The 21,843-nt window shown below is 37.3% G+C and overlaps 1 protein-coding gene across 7 annotated transcripts in view; it reads right to left on the bottom strand.

Moving 5' to 3' along the window:
• The window catches only part of FBXW11 (F-box and WD repeat domain containing 11), a 130,516-nt gene that overhangs the window by 41,244 nt on the left and 67,429 nt on the right, over positions 1 to 21,843 (bottom strand). For 4 of the 7 annotated variants that reach the window (XM_068536354.1, XM_068536355.1, XM_068536352.1 and 1 more), the window contains 2 exons: positions 4,183 to 4,245; positions 631 to 856 (listed from right to left, as the gene is read on the bottom strand). In XM_068536354.1, the coding sequence (XP_068392455.1) occupies positions 631 to 856; positions 4,183 to 4,245 (289 nt within the window). The remainder of the gene's footprint in view (positions 1 to 630; positions 857 to 4,182; positions 4,246 to 21,843) is intronic. The other 3 variants (XM_068536351.1, XM_068536356.1, XM_068536357.1) reach the window with 1 other exon arrangement.

The following is a 21,843-nucleotide window of genomic DNA, read 5'->3' on the forward strand; positions in this document are numbered from 1 at the left end:
AATTTTGCTGTGAACCTAAAACTGTTGAAAAGTAGTCTTTGTTTTTTTTTTAAACCAAAGTAAACTTAACTGGGGGGTGAGGAGGGAGAGAGAGAGAAAGAGAAAAGGGAGAGAAGAACACACTCATGCAGGGGTAGGATAGTGAGGGAGAGGATGCAGAAATAAGTTTTAAGAAATGTAATAAGACATGTTATCAATTTCCCCAATACTTTTCTGCCATTCCCTAAGTGTCACTTCATATATAAATGAACATCTTAAATTTGGGGACACTTCCCAAACACTGTAGGAAAAATTGTCCCATATTAAAAAAAAATACTTATAAAGGCAAAATGCAGATTCTATAGACACCACATCAAAATAAAAAGTACAGCATTAATTCACTAATGTAGCAATAGTATTGACCAATGATCAACGCTATTAATCACAGAAACTGCCTACAGTTCCTAGATAGATGCTAAATTATAACTCCTCTTCAAGTACCACATATTAAAGTACAGTATGTGTCCCAAAGAAATGCTGTCTCACACTGTACTCATTCATTCATTTCACAAACACCTACTCGGGTCCGTCTAGGCTCTTGGGCTGGGCACTCTTCCACTTCTCAGCTTTTGAAAAAACAAGCATGGTTACCTGGTAAAGCGGTAATAAAGTCCCGCTGCAACATGGGCTTCAGGTAAGAGTTAATATGTCCATGCTGGTAATGACACATTCGTGAAATAAGGTGTTCCACAAATTCCACTTGATCTGATTCAGACCACTGGTCAAAATATTTAATACACAAGTCTTTTTCTTTTTGATAGTTTCCTTCTGATGGCCTCTTTCTGGAGACGATCACTGATGATGTTCCATTACTTATCTATTTTAGAAAAACAAAAAAGTAATTAGTTTGACAAGGAAAATAAATCTTAAGAGCATATCATCAGAAACATTTTTTTGCCCTGTGTATTTATTCTTAAAATGGCAGTTTTACCCTAAGGCCAAACTCACTCCTTTATTAATTAATTCAGGAAATAATTAAAAATGTATTCAGGGCCCATGTACTCGAATTAGTCACTAAAGTAATGATAAAGTCAGAGTTCTATCTAAAGCTAAATGGTGTCTTAAATCATCATTCTCCAATGCTTAGTCCAAAACCGTGCTGTTATCAGTTAACTAATGTTGGAGAAGACCATCTTAGAAAAACTGTTCAACTTGGCAAAGTGGCAACTGATTGATTATTGATGGTTTGTTTTCCTTCCTCAAAGTTGGAAGGTAAAGCTATATTCATCTATGCAAATAGTTCTCACACTCGTGCGTGCATCAGAATAACAAAAGAGCTTGTTAACACACAGACTGCCGGGGCCGCCGCGGAGGTTCTGATTCTACGGGTCTGCAGTAGAGCCTGAGCTCCTCCAGCAAGTCCTCAGGTGATGCTGATGTTGCTGGTCTAGAGACTGCACTTCAGGGACCTCACTCTGAAAACCACTGGTCTATGTAACGGAGAAATCAGAGAGCAATTCAATCGAAAAAGCTTCATTTTACCTAACAGTTTCAATCTCCTCCGTATTATTTCCAGGGCTGCTAACTGCTGACAAAATAGTTTACAGACTTTCACTCCCTCTTTCAGTCACCTACTCAGAAAGTGACCCAAGGTAAACCACATATGCCTGAAAAGTTCCTCATCTTATTTAGTTGGTTTATGGATATCCCACAGACTCCTATACTAATAGTTGCATCTCTCATCAAATCTACATGGTCCTTGCATAAAATCAGTATACTTTTTAAAAACTGAAACTACATACACTGCATCTGGACAGCAATATCCAAAAAAATCTAAATCCCTAGACTGAAGCCACAACTGCTACTGATATTATGAGGCTCAGTAATTTCCCTGTTTACAAACAAAAGAACCTCAATACTTCTGTCAAACATTTGCCAAGCCATCTGTCCATCACTATTCTGAACGCCCCTTCATGTGTAACACTAGAAGGAATAACATATAAGAGAATTTTGAAAACTGAAGAGTTGCATCACAAACATGCATTAATTCCATTAGGAGCTTATTTCAGAAGTCTTACATGGGAAGAACCAAGAGCTTTTGTTATCAGTATATCCCCTAACTTAAAGTGAACTGAACCCATCCCAGAAAGAAGACATCCTTTGTAAATATCCAAAGGAGTCTTTGGCCTTCCTTGGTAAAATCTTAAAAGTCCTTCATATCTGAAGTGAGTTCTTATGTCGACATTTAGAGGTATAAACCTGGAAGGCATTAATCTCCCACCTCACTTATCTTAACCACTTCCTTGTCTGAGAACGTTTTTTCCCTTATAATTTGGGTGAGGGAGAGCTCACTGACACCGGGCACCACCAGGGGGCAGCATTGAACAGAGATTTTTGATGTTGCTTGTAGTAAAACATTCATTATCAAACAGAACCAAAAACATCAGCATTAAGAACAGTCAGATGAAGTAAAAATTCTTTGCTGTGGTGAATATCAGCTAGCATAAGGAGCACCTTTGCTACTTCTAAGCATAAGGATGTTCACCATAATGTTATAATAAAATTCAGAAAAAACTACCCAGTTACAGGCAACTGGTTAAAGTGAATTATAATACATCTACACAAAGTACTACAATGCAGCCATTAGAATTAGGTTTACAAAGTAAGATTTTAATAACAAGAGAACATGTTTATGAAACAGTATTAGGAACAAAAGAATTTTATATAGCATATGATCACAATAATTTGTGTGAAGGGGAACATGCCAAGAAAAAGTAAAGAATATAAATGAAAATGTTAAAAGTGCCTAATCTTGAGAGAGAAAGCTACATATTTTTTCCTTCCCCTTTTCTTTCTACATTTTTTTCATAATAACTTGCCAAAATAATTGCTTTCGTAACAAGTTAAATATAATTATGGTAACAACTTGAATTTGTGTAGTGCTTTACTATTTATAAAATACTTTCACACCCATTATCTCACTTGATAAACAAAAGGGTTATTATTTCATTTACAGAAGGGTTCCTAACCATCTAGCCTCCTTAGAGCATCGGTATACCATTAACTAGTTGACTGAAAGACAGATAAAAAAAAAAAAAAAACCTGACAGCTAAAGTGTTAAGAACCACTGTGAATTGAAAATCAGTAGTAAATTAAGAGAATCCTGTTGCAAATACCAGACGTGGAGGGAACAGAAGTCAGTCTGCACAAAGTTCCCCCTAAAATAACAGTATGTGCCCAATTCTACAGCACATTTTCCATTTCTATTTCTAACCACCTGCTTGGCCCAGAAAGATCTTCCTGGAATTGCACTGCTTTGTTTCTTTTCATCGTAAATTTGTTGGGGACACTTTATTCTTGCTAACGCCTTTGCTTCAAATCAAATGAACCCAGAGAATTTTTTTTTTTATCATTATTCTCTTCAGATTTAGATTTGTTTTGCCTTTAATTGTATCTTCATGAAGGGAAAAATTATGTGTACCATAATGGTTGATGAAAACACGAAATCATGAAACTTTATATGCTCTCCATCCTGCGCCTTACAAAAAAACTGGGGGATTGGAAGGAAAACTGGAAAACTAAAATTGAGCTAGAAGAGAAGGAAACTGAATTTAAAAGGAAAAGGCAAACAAATAGGAAATGGGAGAGAAGGGTGACGGTTGGGAGAAAAGGTCAGTGCATACACTGGTATGCGGCATGGTGCCATTCTGGTGACAAAGGACACCACCACTGTCCATCTTTGGCTTAGACAGTGGCCCCAGAGACGGAATATTTTGGGCTGCAGCCAACTTCAGAATCTTGGTGAGAATTCCTAAATTCTTTACTATTCATAATGACACTTCCCTAAGGAAAAGAAGATAAATTAGGGTGAATTCTTTTTTTTTTTTTAATGTGGACCATTTTAAAAGTCTTCATTGAATTAGTTACAATATTGCTTCTGTTTTATGTCTTGGTTTTTTGGCCCTGAGGCATGTGGGCTCTTAGTTCCCCGACTAGGGATCGAACCCCCACCCCCTGCATTGGAAGGTGAAGTCTTAACCACTGGACCGCCAGGGAAGTCCCAGGGTGGATCCTGAAACTAGCAGAATTGCACAAAAGAAAACAAAAGTACTTGGCTCTTAGTTTCACTGAGGACAGGAGCTGAGGGAGCATCTTATCTACAGTAAGTCAATTGCTATCTTATCTGTGCGCCGTCATTCCTACCTGCCAAAGAGTATTTTTCTTTGGGGACTCATCTTCATTTTGATCCTCCATAACTGAAGTGTTCTAAGGGGGGAAAAACAGGTTATTTGAATTATGCCGAGTTTTGCAAATCCTAAATAACTACACCAAAATATAGTTTTGGAAACCCAAACTGGAGTGTACCAACACCAACCCAAGAGCTGTTTGGCTTGTGGCTAACACATGCCATTTTGGGTCAACAGGGGTGTTTTCATCTTTCATCAATCATTAGTTAGTGGTTGGACAAAAGTAAGCATGAAGTCTTTATGAAGGTTGGGTGTACTTAGAAAACAGGCTAAATTATGGGAGTGGGGCTGAAGCTCTACCTCAATCATCCCTGTTATTCTTTTAACCTGAAGAAAGAAGCCCCAGAGACCCACTAAGTTCCTGATGATTGCACAAAACATTTACTAGAATGTCTGCTATTCAGTAGCCCACCCCAGCCATCAGCAATTAGAAGTGACAAAGCCCTGGAAGCCCCCCTGCCTTTCTTTTTCCTCCCTTGATGGCCTTGTTTCTCTGGAATGGCTTTGCAATCTCCCCTAGCAAGCATGGTGGGTGCCCCAATCTTTTCCCTTAAGAGGAGGATGCTGTTAGCCAGCAACAATCTGGCTTGCCTTGGGAATGCATTAGCTTTTGATTTTTGTGTTTACTGCACAAAGAGGCACTGTGTATTCTTTCTGGTGACCTAGTCGCTCAATAGATGCCCATTAACTGGAGATTATACATGATTGGATTTTCCCTTTTGAAGCTCCTACCTAATAGCTAAATGGAAACTTAATGAGAAGGGGAAGTGGGAGAGTTGTGTTCTGAAAGGAATAACAACTCATTTATGGATAGCAGTCTCGCTAAGATTCCTTCCCAAACCTAAAATTCCAAGATTGGGGTACAAAATTTAAACTATAACATTTGCCCCATAGTATTAGTCAAAAAGATCCTATAGATCTATTTAAGTCATCAGTGTTTACAAGAGCTTGTTTACTGCCTATAGGGAATAAGCCTACCTCTCAAATTTTCCCTGTTTTTCCTTTATGTTCTTCAAGTTGTTAAATATTTGGGCATATACAGTATTTCCAAACACTCCATTTGAAAATACCCAACGTAGGTGATGGCAGAAGAATCACCATTGGACACTAGTGCTCTGCAGGTCTCACAGCAGGCTCTGATCAGATATGTAGAATGAGGGCTTCCCTAGTGGCACAGTGGTTAAGAATCTGCCTGCCAATGCAGGGGACACGGGTTCGAGCCCTGGTCCGGGAAGATCCCACATGCCGCGGAGCAACTAAGCCCGTGCGCCACAACTACTGAGCCTGCGCTCTAGAGCCCGCAAGCCACAACTACTGAAGCCCGCGCACCTAGAGCCTGCGCTCCACAACAAGAGAAGCCACCGCAATGAGAAAGCCTGCACACCACCACGAAGAGTAACCCCTGCTCTCAGCAACTAGAGAAAAAACCCGCGTACAGCAGCAAAGACCCAAGGCAGCCAAAATTTAAATAAATGAATAAAATAAAATAAATTTAAAAAAAAAGAAAGAGATGTAGAATGATATAGTAGAAAAGCCAAAGGCTTTGAAACCAAAGAGAGAAGTAGGAATCCAGATTTAGTCACTTAACTGTGTGTGTGTGTGTGTGTGTGTGTGTGTGTGTGTGAGAGAGAGAGAGAGAGAGAGAGAGAGAGAGACAGAGAGAGAGAGAGAGAGACAGAGATCGATCCTGAGCAAGTTGTTCTACCCATGGACAAACACAAACCACACAAAGTTGTGGGGATTGAGACTACCAGCACAGTGCTTGGTGTATAGTGGGTATTCAAATACTCTGTTTATGCCCTGCTTTGAAGATACTACTTTCCCCCAAGTGTTATCTTCTCATGCTTTTCTAACCTCAGACTTTGACAGAAAGACTCCAGATGGTTGCCTAATAGGGAAAACCCACTGGCTTCCTTGATAAAACCTTATAAGCCGCATAACACCGAGGTCTGCAATGGGGAAGGGGGACAGGAGGGCAGGGCTCCATATGTTAAAGTCAACCATGAGCTAGAGAGGAAGGAAGTGTGTCCAAGTGTCCAAAGCAGGTCTAAAGTGGTGGCAGCAATAAATGACCCTGAATGGGAAAGGGGGGATGAAGAATAGGGAAACACAAGTAGTATTCCTCCCTCAAATTTTCCTTTTACTGCTATCTTGAAGGGCTTAGGGATTAATAAAGCTGGCAGGTTTCCTTAGGGGAATGAACAAAGTGGGAACAGTGACTCAGTATATCACCTGGATCTGACTGGTAGTTACAAAGGCATCCTTGCAACATCACAATGTCCTGGGTTCTGAGAGAGTGGCAAGAAGAAAGAATGGCTGGGAACACAGAGAGGTGAGCGTGCCAAATGGAAGAGAGATGGGAAGTAAGTTCCTGCTCCCTCGTCTCCAGGCAGCCCAGGAAATGTGTGAAGGAGGTATATGTGCACAGGGTTTTGAACTCCAAACTTTTAAAACACAGGAGTCTGAATACACCAGAGCTATTCTGACGTAAGCTACCTCAATACTTTCCTCACTCAGGGAGGAAACAAAAAAACGTCAGAAGTTCCTGCAGACTACACAAGAAACAACCATCTTTCCAGTAAGAAAATTTAATTCTTCCTTTCAGTCATTCCAAAACAGAGAAATGGTGTTTATTTACATAGCTGAGAAGGAAACAACCCCTCTGATAAAAATAGCAACTACTCTCTTAAGGCTTGATGAAAGTGGATAAAGACATACAATTTAGTAAAACTGTATTTAATAGAGCCCTGTGGGGGCTGAAATACATATTTTTTTCAATTTCTCTTACAAAGCCTTCAGGAAAAGATGCCAAAGGGAAAACGCTGCCCTCGAGCTACACTGATCAGAGGATCATTTCCAAAGAGTAATCCAGGTGACACAAGAGATGCTCAGAGGAAAAAGGGTCCTGGGGTCTAGTTAAGTTTGACAAATGCTGCATGCTCACGTGTGTGCTCTCCCCTGCCACCCTTCTTCCTTTCCTACACACACCCCCCCCACAATGCACTGCGTTAAGATACTAAAGGCTCTGACATCTCATAATTTAAAAAATCAGGTTAGATTAGTTTAACACAGCTATCCCTAATTTGTTGGATATGGCCACCCCCCTTTTACACTCTCTCAATAAGAGCTCAGCACACTGGCAAACAGTGGACTAGGGCAATAGCATGGCACAATTCCTTCCTCCTCCCACTTCACTACATGAATACTGCTGGGAGACAAAGGAAATGCCCACTTTTGGTAAACACAATATACACCTCTCCTATTCCTCAATATCTTATGTGGGGATAAGACTGGGTGGCAAGCATCGAAAATTCTAAGAGCCACAGGTTTTACTTTTTAGTCACTTTGACTGGGCTTCCCGGGTGGCACAGTGCTTGAGAACCCACCTGCCAATGCAGGGGACACGGGTTCGAGCCCTGGTCCGGGAAGATCCCACATGCTGTGGTACAACTAAGACCGTGCACCACAACTACTGAGCCTGCGCTCTAGAGCCCGTGAACCACAACTACTGAAGCCCACAGTCCACAACTACTAAGGCCCGTGCACCTAGAGCCCATGCTCCACAACAAAAGAAGCCACCGCAATGAGAAGCCCGTGCATCACAATGAAGAGTAGCCCCCGCTCGCCCCAACTAGAGAAAAGCCTGCACACAGCAATGAAGACCCAGCGCAGCCAAAAATAAATAAATAAATAATCATTTTGACTTTTATTCCTTAAAGGTTTAATAGACAAAAGGTCACAAGTTCAAGGGTGAGGTAAGAAAAAACAATGAGCCTTCCTTCCAGGAGAAAAGGAAGGTGGTTTCCTACATCCAAGCTCTCAGATGAAACTATGAGGTAAGCCAATCTGAGAGCTGAAATCCTCTTCTAAGTCTCCAACACTTCTGGGAAAGGAAAGTTCTTTGAAATACCAACCTGGCTTAATCACTTCCTACTCTTCTCATCATCATCTCTTTCCTCCTACACCTACCAAGAAGCATCACATGCAAACAAACAAAAAACGTAGACCTTCCTACTACCAATGGAAGATACCATCGAGGAAGCAGCAGCTAGACTCTAGGGCAGATCAACCTTAGTACTAGTGACATTTGGGGCCAGATTAATTCCGTGGTGTGGGGGGGTGGCTGTCCTGTACAATGTAGGATGTCAGGCAGCATCCCTGGCTTTTCCCTGCTAGTTGCCAGTAGCAACCCCTTCCCCTGCCCTAACTGTGATAACCAAAAATGTCTCCAGATTGCCAAATGTCAGGGGTGGGGATTGGGGGTGCGGGGTAACAAAACTGCCCCCTCCACTTGAGAGCCACTGCTCTAGGGGTGTGAGCTCCTAAACTCGCTTCCTTAGGAAAATAAACTAAAAATCACTGCCATCTCAGACCTGGCCTTTCTTTCTTTCTCTTCAGGCTTCTTTTCCTTTAACCCCTGTGACAGTATGTGATTTCTTCAAATACAGCCTGACCACACCATGGTCAAGTAATTCATAGAGTACATAGATATCTAAATTCTGGGGTAAATCCTGCTTGCCATTCAATGCCTATCCAGGAAAACTTGATATAAGGAGTTCTTTATTAGAGATCCATGGGCTTGAGGGTGTGGATGAGGGTGATAAATATCATGAAGTCATATATAAAAGTTACTGTGTATACAGTCCTCCAGAAAGAAGATCCAGAGCTTTCATTAGATCTCAAAGGTGTCCCAAATGTAATAAAACAGCAAAGCATGTCTTTGACCAAATAGGTGGCCAGGGTGGATGGAGCCTAGGTATACGTGTTTTGCTTTGCTTTAAAGTTCTCCAGGTAATTTCTATGTATGTCTCTGCTTTAAAATCACTGCTATGGCAAAATGATGTGGTCCATGTGCAAGGAAATTGCACTGATACCGTCATGACAGACTCCATCCCAATATGTGCTTTTTCAGAACTACTAAATACCATGAGAATCTAATGCTTGTTCCTTCTCTTATAAAGCCTTCAGGAGAAGATGCCGAAGGGAAAATGATGCTCTCAAGCTACACTGATCAGAGGATAACTTCCAAAGAGTATTCCAGGTAACACAAGAGATGTTCAGAGAAAAAAGGGTTCTGAGGTCTAATTGAGTTTGACAAATGTGGTGCACTGCATGAGTGTTCCCCCCACTCCGCTCCCAGAGGTTACGATACACTTCATTAAGATACTAAAGGCTCTGTAACATCTCATAATTTAAAAATCAGGCTAGGTTAGTTTAACCTAGCTTTCCCAAGTTTGCCGGATATGGCCACCCCCCTTTCACACTCTCTTAATAAGAGCTCAGCACATACTGGCAAACACAGGACTAGGGCAATAGAATGGCATGATTCCTTCCTCCTCCCAATTCACCGGACAAATACTTTGGGGGGGGGGGGGGGTGGGCAGGGAGGGCCAAGGAAATGCCCACTTTGGTAAACACAATATATTCCTCTCCTATTTCCCCATCATCTTTCCCAGTCTGCTATATAGGGTTAGTCTGTGTAAAAGCACAGCAGGCTCTAAGCAGTGATATATCTTTGCCAGTAGGTGCCACCAACTAACACAGAATATATTTCACTTGGAAAATTCCCTACTTTAAGAGTTATGTAAGAGGAATCAATTTCCTACTTTAAAAATCCTACAAATTCTGCATTTTGGCTTTCATGATGAGAAATGCTTATACAATGTAAGGTTTTCTTATCAAAAACATCTTTACTCCTGAGAGGAAGCAAAAACAAAAACAAAAACCTTACAAAGGATCTAGAAAACATGCGGGCATTTTGCCATTTTCTCGTGTTTTTAAATGTTTGGATTTAAGAAATTAAGGATAACAGATACATTGTGCAAAATGTTATTAGATAACTTTAGTCTCTGTACTAGGCTTATTTCACACATTGTCTTTTTCTTAACATTTAAAAAAATTTATTTTATTGAAGTATAGCTGATTTACAATGTTGTGTTAATTTCTGCTGTACAGCAAAGTGATTCAGTTATACATATATATGCATTCTTTTTCATATTCTTTTCCATTATGATTTATCACAGGATATTGAATAGAGTTCCCTGTGCTATAAAGTAGGCACACATTGTCTTTTAATCTTCAGAAAAAATATGTAAGTAGACATTCCAATTTTACAGAAGAAATTGAGGACCAGAGAAGTAAGTAACTGGCTCAGATCTAGGTCTGTTCTACTCAGAAATCAATGTACTTTCTATACAGAAAAATACAGCTCAGGTGTTTTCCAACTGCTGGTTGTAGCCTATGAAATCAATTTAACGGGCTGTAACCAGCACTTTTAAAATAAAAAGCGAAATTGAATCCGGGCATTCCCCTGCCCACAAGGGTAAGCATAACAAAAAACACACAGAAAGGCTAAAAGCAATAAGCAAAAACATAACAGGAAAATTCAAATGAAAAGGAAAGCAAAAGTCATTATTGCAAGGAGAGCAATATTCAAGTCAAACCACTGCATAACATAAAGAGCTTTAAAACTCTCTAAAAAGCAAAAATCTGTAAAGAGGATAATGTGTGCTTTTATATACTGAATAAAATTCCACAAAGTACAAAACAGTTAGAAATATTTTTTAAATTTTTTAAGCACCTTTTCATCTTCGACAGATCAAGCAGACCAACCAACAAACAACACTTGATTTTCCATGGAACGGAACAAAAAACTGATAGAGAATCCTAGGCCACAGAAGAAATCTCAAATACAGTTAGAAAGCAGGAAGAGATTATATACATTTGAGAGCAGGCCAAGCAGAAAAGTCTAGATTTAGTTTGCCAATTATTACTTGCATAAATTCCAAAGGTAAATACACGGAACAACGACTGGCACAGGCAAACCAAACACCTTTGAGTTGTTATTGTTAATGCCATCTTGGCCCCTAATCTAGCCTACAATTCTTCCCCCTTAAACCTAAATCTTACCAACACGTTGTTGGGAAATGAGATGAATGGAAAGCCAGAAGCATTCATTTGGAAAAAGAAGAGACAAGCTTGTCCAAAAAAGCAGCCCCTATCTCTCCTACCACTCTTGCAACTCAGAAGGAAGAAAGCCATGAATAAATACATCTATGCATACATGACTTTTTAATACAATGACTCCGGCCACCAGTAAGCACAACTTAATCAGAAACCTTCTCCTCCTCCACACAAACACTAAAATGTAGAAACAAACTAGCTGTTTTCTTTCTACAATATAATAAAACTAAAAAGTAATAAAAAATTTTAAATCCATTGGGAGTTTGACTGAAATCACTGCTACATGCTATTTCCAATGTAGTAAGTTTCCTTCCAACTTACCTAACCTGTAGTTCCACTCAAATTTTTAACAAGTATTTGGCTGCTATTAACATTACATGACAAGATTATACTAAGGTATCTGGAAGAATAAATATCAGAGAGTTTTTCTTCCTTTCCTCAACACCAATTATTTTTTTAAAAGAGGGGAATGCTTATGTTATTAGATATTAAAATTTTTCTTAAAAGCTATAATAATTAGTGTGGTACTAACAAAGCAAGACCAATGAAACAAAACAGGAAGTCGAGAAACAGATTCACTTACACTTATAATTTGTGTATGATGAAGTTAGAACTTCAAATAGGGGAGAAAGGGATCATTTAAGGAAGTATTAAAAATAAAAGTTAAATGCTACCTCCTGTCACATACCAATATATACTATGGATAAAAAGAATCAAGTGTGAAAAACTCTAAAACCATAAAATGACTAAAAGCAGCTACCAAACAGAAATAAAATTTAGATTTGACTAAAAACTTTTTTTAGTTCAGGAATGTTCATAATCAAATTTTAAAGACAAACACATTGGGGGAAATATTTTGGCATATGGTAAATAACTTACCATATAAAGATCTCTTATAAATTAGTTAGGAAACCAAAATTAATACTTTAATAGGCAAATAAGCAAAGAGTAACCACCAATATTGCAAAACAAGAAATTTAAATGGCTGTCAAAAATGAACATGTACATAACAAAGAAAGATGTAATTTTTCACCTATCAAATTAGTAACTTTATTTTTATATACTTTATAGGAACTGGGCTCTTTGGTAGGATTATAAATCGTTACCTTTCAGAGAGTATTTATCAACATATAACTTCAAAAATTACTACATAACACTGGACATAATTTAACTTACAGAAATTTATCCTAAGGAATTGTAGACCTACACAAAATTGTAGCTACAACAATTTATAACATAGAAAAATAGAAAACAATGTAAATGTCTAACAAGAGGGTTTGGACATCATTTAAATATATGATACAACAGGAGAAAATTTAAGTTCTTTCAAAAAACTTTTCTATTGAAGCATAATACATATACATAACACACATATATAAATACATATATATACATATACACACACATATATTACACACACATAAACACATATGCTCATGTATATAAGGTCTAGATGTAAATTTTATTTCTTACTGTAAAAACACTGAAAACCCCTGGTTAAGGTATTAGAGTACAATGAATCCCATACTGCAAAACTTACCACCTTTTCAGTTTTCTTTCAGTTCTCCTAATTACATCAAACGATACTTTCATATCTCTCTAATACCTCCAATTGTCTGTTCTTAACAAAAAGAGCTGGTCTCCTGTTCAGTTTACTGTAACAAACAGTATCTGGCTAGAATTTCATTATAGGTTTTGTTTTTAACGGTATTTATTTTTACAGTAACCTATCTCAGTATGTTGCCATTATTTCATGGCAACTTACAGTGATGCTTAAGTTGCAGTGATGCATAGTTCCCTTTTCTGATTTTTCAAAGAAAGCAGATTTTCAAAATATGTGAAGTAGAACAAAAGAACACATGTTATGCATATATCAAAAGCTGTGAAGGCTGCAGTCACCTGTCTAAAACTGGTGAAATACTATCTCAAAAGAACAGTGACACGAAAAATGGTCTAAACTATATTAAATGGAAAAAAAAGCAAGTCAAAATATGTCTGTATGACCCCATCTTTACAAATCAAATTTTATCTATCAATCTATTTATTTATTTAGAAAAGCAGCTAGAAAAAGTGTGTTAAAATGCTAACAATACTATCTCTAATTTTTATTTTCTTTTTCCTTATATAGCCCATCTAAATCTTCCTTAAAGACACATCTCTTTTCAATAACAATGAGCAGTGATTTTTTTCAAAATGAAACTTAAAAAAGTAAGAGATCTACATCAAGACCCCAGATCTATATGCTCTAGTTTAAAGACAGAGAAACTAGTCACTGAAACTTCCAGCAGAGTCAGATGCTGCTGAATGTCATCTGACCTCTCTATGCCTGTTTCCTGATCCATAAAACTGAAGTGAAAACAGGGCCTCCCTGACAGAAAATTTAAAAAGATAATCCTGGCACTTAATATGGGCTCCTTTAGCTCCAGTATTTCAAATTTAACCTCCACAGGACAGAGGTGTTTGACTGTTTTATTCACTCTGTATTCTTAGCATTTAGAATAATTCCTGACACACTACTTAAGTACAGAAGTATACTAAATATCTACTAATAATATTATCTATAGTTACAACAATCTTCTTGTTAATTGTAAAGGCCAAAACTGTAATTTTGTTTCTGCTTACTCCTTTTCCATATTTTCCAAACTGTCTGCAATGAGCAAGGATTCAAAATGTAGGGGAAGAAACACATGCAACACCATTTCTGGTCCTCACAGAAAGTAGCAAGAAATAAAATCTATTTTCAGAAAGGCAGTCACCCTTATCGCCTCCAAAGTATTCATTTACCTAGGTAAAAGAAGAACATCTCATTAATTATTTGACTGTTTAAAAAGGTCCAAAAGAAGCACAGACACAAGTCTGCTGGGTCTCCCTAAGAAAGCAGACAAGGAGTGGCAGCATGTGCACTTAAATGCTTCCTAGGGCTTAACACTTTGTAGAGAACTTTAAAGTAAAACTTGTAAAATGTTTCATATGCACTAAAGGAAGCCAGAAAAAGAAGGTGCTTTAGAAGCGGTAACAGAAGAATGGCCAACAGATCCTGAGTTGTGAAGAATGGCGGAAGGCGTCAGCCTGCTGAAGTGTAAAGAGCAGGCCTTCAGAGCCAGGAGTCCCCAGTGCAAATCCCAGGCTCTGCCAATTACAAACTGTGACTTCCGGTAAGTCACTTGACTTCTCTCTCAGATTCGGTTTCCTCTTTTATAGGACAGGGATAATATTGCCTATGTTGCAGGAACAGAAATAACATGTGCAAAGTACCTACAACATAACATTGCTCAGAGGGGGAAAAATAATACACCAGAAAAACATTTTTACTCTTTTGCTTCTACTATAAATCATTTTAAAAGAAACACGAAAGCATCTATCAGTGATGTCAGGCAAAGCTAGAGAAATATCATCCCACATCACAATCATCTCTCATATTACTGTGTTCAAGGGTAACTTAACAGACTCAGCAAAGATTTCAAACATGAAATCTACCCAAGAAATTGTAAAGCAATGAATTATACTGAATAGTTATAATAAAAGTAGCTACCACTTATTGAGTACACTTTAGAGATTATATCATTTACTGAAAACTGGGGAAATAAAACCAAAACCACCAAAAACTTAAAAGTTAGAGATGATGAATTTAACACAATACCAATCAAAACTCCAGCAGGCTTTACCACCACCCCACCCCCCCACCCCACCCCCCCCAGCAAAATGAGCTGATTTTAAAATTCATATGGAAATATACAGAGTGAAGGCAATCTGGAAGAACGAAGTAAGAGAATTTACACTACGAAATATCAAGATCTAAAATGTAGCTATTGTAACAAAGAGAGTGTTATATAGGAATAAAAGTAGACAAATTGATCAACAGAACAAAATAGCATCCAAACTCAGATTCACACATATGAGTTCACTTGACTAAACACTAAGGCAACACTTCAGTGCAGTGGAGAAAAAATGCTCTTTTCAATAAAAGACCGTATCAACCAGATATCCTTATATTTTGAGCCCCATTCTCTCACCAAGGGGGAAAAAAATCTATTCTAGATAGACTGCAGATCTAAATGTAAAAGGTAAGCTTTTAGAAGAAACCACAGAACATCTTCATGACCTTGGAATAGCTAAAGCTTTCGTAAACAGGACAAAGCAACTGCTAACCAGAAAGAAAAATCTGATAAATTGGATTATAATGAGGAATTTCTCTTCACTGAAAGCACCATTAAGAGACTGAAAAGAAGATTAAAATGTTCTAAAACTGATTTATGGTGATGGTACAACACTGAACTGCATACTTGAAATGGATGAATTTTATGATATGCAAAATATATCTCAATTTTTTTAAGGAATTAAATTTAAAAGAAAAAAGGCAACCCACAAAGTGAGAGATTGATTATATATCCAGAACCTTAAAAAACAAACAAACCCTCACTTCAAATCAATAAGGAAAGCAAGCACATACACCCGCCCCCCCCCCCGCTAAAAAAAGGTGAAACACTTATACAAGCACTTCACAAAAGAAAATATCCAAATTAAGTTAAAAAATGAAAATTCAACCAAAGTGCTGTCATCCAGAGACAACCATTTGCATTTTGGAACACAGGTTGAAAACTATAGATATATAAAAGAAAACTGTTTGAAGCATGCTTTCCAGTAGAACTGCTTTTCACATGTGTCATAGATATCTTTCCATGTCACTGTAGACCTTTATTTTCATTTTTAATGCCAACAGTTTACATCATCTTATAATTTATTTACTCAATACAGGTAAGTAATGAACATCTAAACTTTTTACTGTCACATGCAACACTACAATTAACCTTTATGCCTACTTTGAATAACTGCCTCTTTCGATCAAATTCCTAGGATTGGTGAATCCATGAGCATGTGTATTTAATAAATGGATGTCTGAACAGAATTTAATTTCCTTTGTTTAATCATTTCTTTTCATCAGAATAGACTTCATATTACAAGTTATTAAATCTAATGGTCAATTCTCATTGCTCACATTTCTGGACCTATCAACAAGATTGAGCATTCCCTCCTTCGTGATATACCTCAATCACTTGGCTTCCAGGACTCTGCATTCACCTAGTTCATTCACCACAAGAAACGTTAAAGATTTTCAGACAGAAGAAAAATGAAACCAGAAGAAAACTTGATTCTAATGAAGGGATGCAGAGATAAATGAAGAGAAAAATGGTAAAAATGACAATATTTATAAAATAATTTTTTCCTTTTTAAATTTCTTTAAAATATGATTGACTACCTGAGAAGTTCAAAATGCCGCTGAATGATATTAAACAAACCACAAATAAATGGAAAGGCATCTTTTAGCCATGAATTTCAAGACTTAATATTGTTAAGATGTCAATACTACCCAAAGCAATCTACAGATTCAATGCAATCCCTATCAAAATTCCAACAGAATGTTTTGCAGATATAGGAAAGCCCATTCTAAAATTCATACAGAATCTCAAGGGACCCCGAATAGCCAAAGTAATCTTGAAAAACAACATTGGCGGCCTCACATTTTCTGATTTCAAAACTTATTACAAAGCTATAGTACTCGAAACAGCATGGTACTGGCATAAAGACAGACATACAGACCAATTGCAGTAGAGAGCCCAGAAATAAATCCTCACATACAAGGTCAAATGATTTTTGACAAAGGTACCAAGATCATTCTATGGGGAAAGAACAGTCTTCTCAACAAACACTATTGGAAAAACTGGATATACACATGCCAAAGAATAAAGTTGGGCCCTTACCTGGTAACATATATAAAAATTAACTCAAAATGGGTCAAAGATCCAAATGTAAGAGCTAAAACTGCAAACCTCTTAGAAGAAAAGATAAAGGAAAAGCTTCATGACATTGGATTTGGCAATGATTTCCTGCACATGATACCAAAAGCACAGGCAACAAACATAAAAATATATAAATCAGACTATATCAAAATTTAAAACTGCTGTGCATCAAAGAGTACAATCAAAAGAGTGAAAAGGCAACCTATGAAATGGGAAAAAATATTTGCAAGTCATATATCTGATAAGGGATTAAGATCCAGAATATATAAAGAACTCCTACAACTAAACAGCAAAAACAAACAAACTGATTCAAAATGGGCAAAAGACTTGAATAGACACTTCTCCAAGAAGATATACTAATGGCCAAAAAGCTTATGAAAAGATACTCAACATCACTAATGATTAAGGAAATGCCAATCAAAACCACTATGAGATATCACCTCACACCTATCAGAATGACTACTATCAAAAAATCAGAAAATAACAAGTGCTGACAAGGATGTGGAGAAACTGGAACCCTTGTACATTGCTGATAGGAATGTAAAATGGTATAGCTGCTATGGAAAACTGAATGGTGGTTCCTCAAAAAATTAAAAATAGAATTACCACATGATCCAGCAAGACCACTTCTGGGTCTATATCCAAAAGAATTAAAAGAAGGGTCTCAAAGAAATATTTATACACTTATGTTCATATAGCAGCATTATTCACAATAGCCAAAACGTGGAAACAACCCAAATGTCCATTGAAGAATGAAATGCTAAACAAAATACTGTATAAACATGCAGTAGAATATTATTCAGCCTTAAGAAGAAAGGAAATTCTTATACATGCTATAACGTGGATGAATCTTAAGGACATTATGCTAAGTGAAATAAGTCAGTTATAAAAAGACAAATACTGTACAATTCCACTTATGTGCAGTATCTAGAGCAGTCAGATTCATAGAAACAGAAAGTAGAATGGTTGTGCCTGCTTTGCCAGGGGAAATGAGAAGTGGTTATTTAATGAATAGGAAAAAGTTCTCAAGATTGGTTGCAATGCATAACATTGTATAACATTACTGAACTATATACTTAAAAAGAGTTAAAAATGGTAAAATGTATGCTGTCTTTTACCACAGTTTTTAAAAAACCTTTTTAAGTGTTGACTGAAAATGACTTTACCAATATTTTCTTTCAGTTTTATTGAGATATAACTGACATATAGCAATGTGTAAGTTTAAGTGTACAGCATAATGATTTGACTTATATACATCATGAAATGATTACCACAATAAGTTTAGTGAAAATCCATCATCTCGTACAAAATAAAGGAAAAAGAAAAAATATTTTTTCCTTGTGATGAGAACTCTCAGGATTTACTCTCTTAACCACTTGCATATATAACATACAGCAGTGTTAGTTATATTAATCATGTTATAATTACATTCCTAGTACTTATTTATCTTATAACTGGCAGTCTGTACCTTTTGACCACTGGCAGTTTGTACCTTTTGACCACATTCTCCCTCTCCATACCCTTGCCTCTGGTAACCACAAATCTGATCATGTTTTCTGTAAGTCTGTTTGTTTGTTTTTAAGTATAACTGACCTACAACACTAAAAATAAGTAAATAAACAGCTTCTGAAGTTATGCATTTATACACATAATATGACTCAGTAGTTAAAGCAAAAATAATAACAACATATAATGGAGTTTATAGCCTTTGTAGAAATAAAATGTAAGACAACAATAGCACCAAGGAGGGGAGGAAGGAAGGGAAGTATTGAATATATAGATGTAAGTTCTTTCTTCCACATACGTGAAGCAGTATCTTATCATTTCAAGACAGGCTGTGACAAGTTAAAGGCATGAACTGTAAACCCTACAACAACCATGAGAAAAAAAATTAAGCAATAGAGGTTTAACTAATAAGCCAATGGTAAAGATGAAAATGGAATCACTCAAAAACTAAATTAATCCAAAAGAAGGCAGAAAAATAGTGTAAAAAGGGAATAAAGAGCAGGTGGGACAAATAGAAAACAATAACAAGGGGGTAGATTTAACACCAAACATCTTAATAATTAGTTAAATGTAAGTGGTCAAAATACCCAAATAAAAGACAGAGACTGTGGAACTGGAGATAACTATATGCTATCTACAAGAAACCCACTTTAAACACAAAGGAACACTGGCTAAACCTAAAAGGACAGAAAAAGATAAATAACATCCAATGACTAATCAAAGGACATCTAGAGTGGCTATGTTATTATTGAACAAAATAGATTTTAGAAGAAGGAATGTAACCAGGGATGAAGTGACATATTTTCATAATGTTAAAGGGATCAATTTATTAAAACAATATAATAATTCTAAATGTATATGTCCTTGGCTAACAGTTTTAAAATACATGTCGGGGAGAAAACAATAACATACTCAAATGAGAAAAAGACAAACCCAAATTTATATTTGGACACTTCAACACTCCTCTCTTAGTTATGCATACAACAAGTAGACAGAAAAGAGTAAAGATATGCAGGGCATGAATAACACGATCAGCTAACTTAACCTGACATTTATAGAACACTCTGCCCAACAAGGGAACACATTCTTTCCAAGTACAGACCAAACATTCAACAAGATAAGTGCTATTCTAGGCCATAAAACAGGTTTCAATAAATTTAAAACGACTGAAATCATGCAAAATATGTACTGAGATGACAAAGAATTAATCCAAAATTAATCTAACAGAAAATCCCTAAATGTTTGGAAACTAAACAATGCATTACTAAACAACACATGGGTCAAAAAAGAAATCACAAGGAAAATTAGAAAATACTGTGAAGTAAATGAAAATGAAAACTCAACATATTAAACACTGTGGGATATAACTAAAGTGGTGCTTAGAGAGACTGACAGCATTAAATGCATGTATTAGAAAAGAAAAAAATTGGTCTTCAAAGCAATAATCTAAGCTTCCCCCATAAAAAAAACTAGAAAATTAGTGAATTAAACCCAAAATAAGCAGCAGGAAGGAAACAATAAAGATGAAATTCAAAATTAGTACACTAGAAAACAGAAAAACAATAAGGAAAAAAATTAGTGAAACCAAAAGTCATGTCTTTGAAACAATCAACAAAATTGACAAACTTCTAGCTAGACTGATAAGGAGAAAATTATATAAGAATCATTTCCAATCTCAGAAATAAAAGTGGGAACATGAATACAGATCCTATAAACATTAAAGGAAAACAAGGAAATATTACAAATTTGTACTAATACATTCCACAACTCAGATAAGAGGGACAAAGTCCTTAAAAGATACACAAATACTCACACAAGAAGAAATGGAAAACCTCAATAGCCCTATAGCTATAAAAGAAACTGGTTTCAGTGGTGAATTTTATTTAGTATTTAAGGAAGAAACAGTATCAATTCTATATAAACTCTTCCAAAAAGCAGATGAAAAGGGAACATCCCCAACTATATTTTGAGGTCAGATTACCTTGATAACAAACATCTGCCAATGACCAGTCCCTTCCATCAGGAAACTTGCACAAGCCTCTTAGATAGCGTCATCCACCAGAGGGCAGACAGCAGAAGCAAGAAGAACTACAATCCTGCAGCCTGTGGAGCAAAAACCACATTCACAAAAAGACAGACGAGATGAAAAGGCAGAGGGATATGTACCAGATGAAGGAACAAGAACAAGATAAAACCCTAGAAGAACAACTAAATGAAGTGGAGATAGGCAACCTTCCAGAAAAAGAATTCAGAATAATGATAGTGAAGATGATCCAGGACCTCGGAAAAAGAATGGAGGCAAAGATTGAGAAGATGCAAGAAATGTTTAACAAAGATCTAGAAGAATTAAAGAACACACAAACAGAGATGAACAATACAATAACTGAAATGAGAAATACACTAGAAGGAACCAATAGCAGAATAACTGAGGCAGAAGAATGGATAAGTGACCTGGAAGACAGAATGGTGGAATTCACTGCTGCGGAACAGACTAAAGAAAAAAGAATGAAAAGAAATGAAGACAGCCTAAGAGACCTCTGGGACAACATTAAACGCAACAACATTTGTATTATAGGGTCCCAGAAGGAGAAGAGAGAAAGAAAGGACCCAAGAAAATATTTGAAGAGATTATAGTTGAAAACTTCCCTAACATGGGAAAGGAAAGAGCCACCCAAGTCCAGGAAGTGCAGGGTCCCATACAGAATAAACCCAAGGAGAAACACGCTGAGACACACAGTAATCAAACTGGCAAAAATTAAAGACAAACAAAAATTATTGAAAGCAGCAAGGGATAAATGACAAAAAAAATACAAGGGAGGAGATTAAGCAAGATGGCGGAGTAGAAGGACGTGCTCTCACTCCCTCTTGCGAGAGCACCAGAATCACAACTGGCTGCTGGACAATCATCGACAGGAAGACACTGGACTTCACCAAGGAGGATACCCCCATGTCCAAGGACAGAGGAGAAGCCACAGTGAGACAGTAGGAGGGGCACAATCAGAGTAAAATCAAATCCCATAACTGCTGGGTGGGTGACTCACAGACTGGCGAACACTTATACCACAGAAGCCCACCCACTGGAGTGAAGGTTCTGAGCCCCATGTCAGGCTTCCCAACCTGGGGGTCCGGCAACGGGAGGAGGAATTCATAGAAAATCAGACTTTGAAGCCTAGTGGGAATTGATTGCAGGACTTCGACAGGACTGGGGGAAACAGAGACCCCACTCTTGGAGGGCGCACACGGAATAGTGTGCGCATCGGGACCTGGGGGAAGGAGCAGTGACCCTGGGGGAGACTGAACCAGACCTACCTGCTAGTGTTGGAGGGTCTCCTGCAGAGGTGGGGAGTGGC

Source organism: Eschrichtius robustus, chromosome 2, assembly GCF_028021215.1.
Source record: "Eschrichtius robustus isolate mEscRob2 chromosome 2, mEscRob2.pri, whole genome shotgun sequence".
Classification (NCBI taxonomy): Eukaryota; Metazoa; Chordata; class Mammalia; order Artiodactyla; family Eschrichtiidae; genus Eschrichtius; species Eschrichtius robustus.